Consider the following 2,896-nt stretch of genomic DNA (forward strand, 5'->3'; position numbering starts at 1 on the left):
GTGTTTCTTGTTTGAATCTGAGAAACAAGCAGAGACTGGAGATAATTATATCTAAAAGACAGTGGGGTACAGGGAGCATAAAGGTCAGGGAGAAAGAGAACTGCAGGAATTAGTGCTGAGAAGCAGGAGTTTGGTGGAGGAAGAAGAAGATCCAGCCCCAGATACAGGCAAATAAGTCTTTTCCCTCTCCCAAGCATGGCAGTCAGCCCTGCAGGAAACAGGACAAGAGAAAAGGCCATCATACCTGCCAGTCTTCCTGAAATACAGAAATGACATCACGGTTGCTATATCGGAATAACCCAGGATACATATCCTCTTCCTAAAGGAGCTGTCATGGAAAGAAAGAAAAGAAGAAATGGAGGTGATGTTATTTTACTGGGGAAGCCTCAGGAACAGGCATGTAACATGAGGTACTCTATAATTGTTTCTTCAAGAAATACATTATTTCTTTTGGAAAGTTGATGGGAAATGGTAATATTCTTACAGATTTTTTCTGCTCTCGCCATGTTTCTAAGTTGGTGATCAGTCCTCTGTCAATTCTCAACAGCACTCGCTATTTCAGAAAGCTTTCAGATGGGAGAAAGATTGATTGCTATTTTCTATGTCATTAGAACTTTCCATTTTCCACCTTTTCATGGTTGCATGTTTTCTCAGTGTCTCTGTGGTGGCAGCCATGAATGAAACCCTGCTAGGTCTTCATGGCAGGGACATGATTGACAGAAGGCCCAAGTCAGTGCATTTCAAATTCACCAAGTCCTTTGCACAGAAAGCTTCCTTCCCACAGGCTCCCAGCAAGGGTGTGAAAGCAAGCCTAGTTCTCTGAGGCTCTGTTTAACTTTAATGGGAAACTGGTTGGAAGACTCCCCATCAGCCATGCAAAACTCTCTTAGAACTGTATTGATACCTAAAACTTCTTTCTCTTTCTTTTCACAGAAGTCAGCTTTGCATAGTGGTCTGTGAGTTCTCCCACACTACCTTCATGCCTGCCCCACATTCCCTCACAGGTGTCTTCCCTGATAAATTATCTTATCTGTCTAATCCCACCCTGGATGCATCTCAGTTGGTAAAACTAACATACCAGGTTTGATTCTTTGCCCTTAGCTTTTTTCCTTTCTCTTCCACAAGTAGTCAGTAACCATGTCCTAGAGTTTCATGTGTTACCTTTTTTTCTATATATATATGGAAACAGGTACTGTTGAGGGGCATGTCCTATGTGCCAGGCCCTTTGCTAAATGCTTTAGCTGTACTTCATTTAATTCACACAGTGACCCTGTCAAGTAGTAATTATTTCCATTTGCTGATGAAAAAACAGAAGCTTAGAGTAGTGTAAAAGATTTCCTGGTGTCGTATGGCTAGTAATAAGTGGATCTGAGATTTGATTCTGGGACTGCTTGACCTCAAGGCTAATGATGATGGTAGTAATATAGCAGCTGATATTGGTTCGCCTGTGTGTGGCATCTTGTTTCATTGACTGCATGAAACCTTTAAAAAAGTGGCATGAAGCAAGCTCTCTCATACTTCAGGATTTGAAAGAAGAACAAACTAAACCCAATCACAGTGAATGAAGGAAACAATACGGATTAGAGTGGATAAAATAAAATGGAGAATGGAAAACAATACAGGAAATTAATGAAACCAAAAGTTGATTCTTCAAGTTAAAATCAACAAAATTGACGACCATTAAATAGACTGACTAAGAAAAAAGAGAGAAGATTAAAATTACTAAAATCAGAAATGAAAATGGAGTCTGAATATGATGTGTCATATTTTAATCCTAGCACTTTGGGAGGTCACAATGAGAGGATTTCTTGAGGCCAGGTGTTTGGACCAGCATAGGTAACCTGGGGAGACCCAGTCTCTACAAAAAAGAAATAAAACCAATTAGCTGGGCATATTGGCATGCATCTGTATTCCTAGTATCTTGGGAGGCCGAAGAAGGAGAATTGCTTGAGCCCAGGAGATTGAGGCTGCGGTAAGCCATAATCACACCACTGCATTTCAGCCTGGTCTAGCCTACAGAGTGAGAGCCTATCTTTTCTCTTAAAGAAAGAAAAGAAAGAAAAGAAAAAAAGAAAGAAAGAAAGAAAGAAAAGAAAGAAAGAGAAAGAAAAGAAAATGAAAATGAAGTGATTACTACCAATTCTAATAAAATGATTATGAAATTACTGGATATAATTGTATGCCAATAAATTGGATAACCTAGATGAAATAGACAAATTCCTAGAAAACACAAAGATATGAATAGAACTATAATCAGTAATAAGATTGAATCAATAAAAGCATTTGATGAAATTCAATGTTTTTTCACAGTAACAACATTCTAACTAAGAATGGAAGGAAACCACCTCAACATAAAGGCAATATGTGAGAAACCCAATGCTAACATCATACTCAATGGAGAAAGACTGAAAGCTTTCCCTGTATGAGCAGGAACAAAACAAGGATGTTGCTTTTGACACTTCTATTGAATGTAGTATTGAAAATCTAGTCAGAAAATTAGGCAAGAATTTTAAAAAAGACATTCAAATTGGAAGAAAGGAGTAAAATTATTTCTGTTCGCAGATAACTTGAACTTATATGTAGAAAATCCTAAAGATGGAACAAACCTATTAGAATTAATAAATGAATTCAGTAATGTTGCACAATACAAAATCAACATTCAAACATCAGTCGTATTTCAATACACTAACTATAAACAATATGAACGGAAATTAAGAAAAAATTTTAATTTGTATTAATATCAAAAAGAATAAAATATTTTAGGAATAAGTTTAACCAAAGAGGTAAAATGATTATACCTGAAATCCATAAAATATTGCTTAATGATGACATCAGTAAAATGAAAGACATTTTGTTTTCATGAATTAGAAGACTCAATATTGTTAGGAGGACAATG

General features: G+C 36.7%; 1 protein-coding gene across 1 annotated transcript in view; it reads right to left on the reverse strand.

The window, feature by feature from the left end:
* Nucleotides 1–1,757: 1,757 nt before the first annotated feature.
* The window catches only part of LOC108522864 (pregnancy-specific beta-1-glycoprotein 6-like), a 7,080-nt gene continuing 5,941 nt past the window's right edge, over nucleotides 1,758–2,896 (reverse strand). Inside the window, exon 5 of the mRNA XM_017863320.1 lies at nucleotides 1,758–1,858. Coding sequence (XP_017718809.1) covers nucleotides 1,791–1,858 — 68 coding nt within the window. The 3' untranslated portion in view covers nucleotides 1,758–1,790. The remainder of the gene's footprint in view (nucleotides 1,859–2,896) is intronic.

This window comes from Rhinopithecus bieti, unplaced genomic scaffold, assembly GCF_001698545.2.
Source record: "Rhinopithecus bieti isolate Rb0 unplaced genomic scaffold, ASM169854v2 scaffold_70602, whole genome shotgun sequence".
Lineage (NCBI taxonomy): Eukaryota > Metazoa > Chordata > Mammalia > Primates > Cercopithecidae > Rhinopithecus > Rhinopithecus bieti.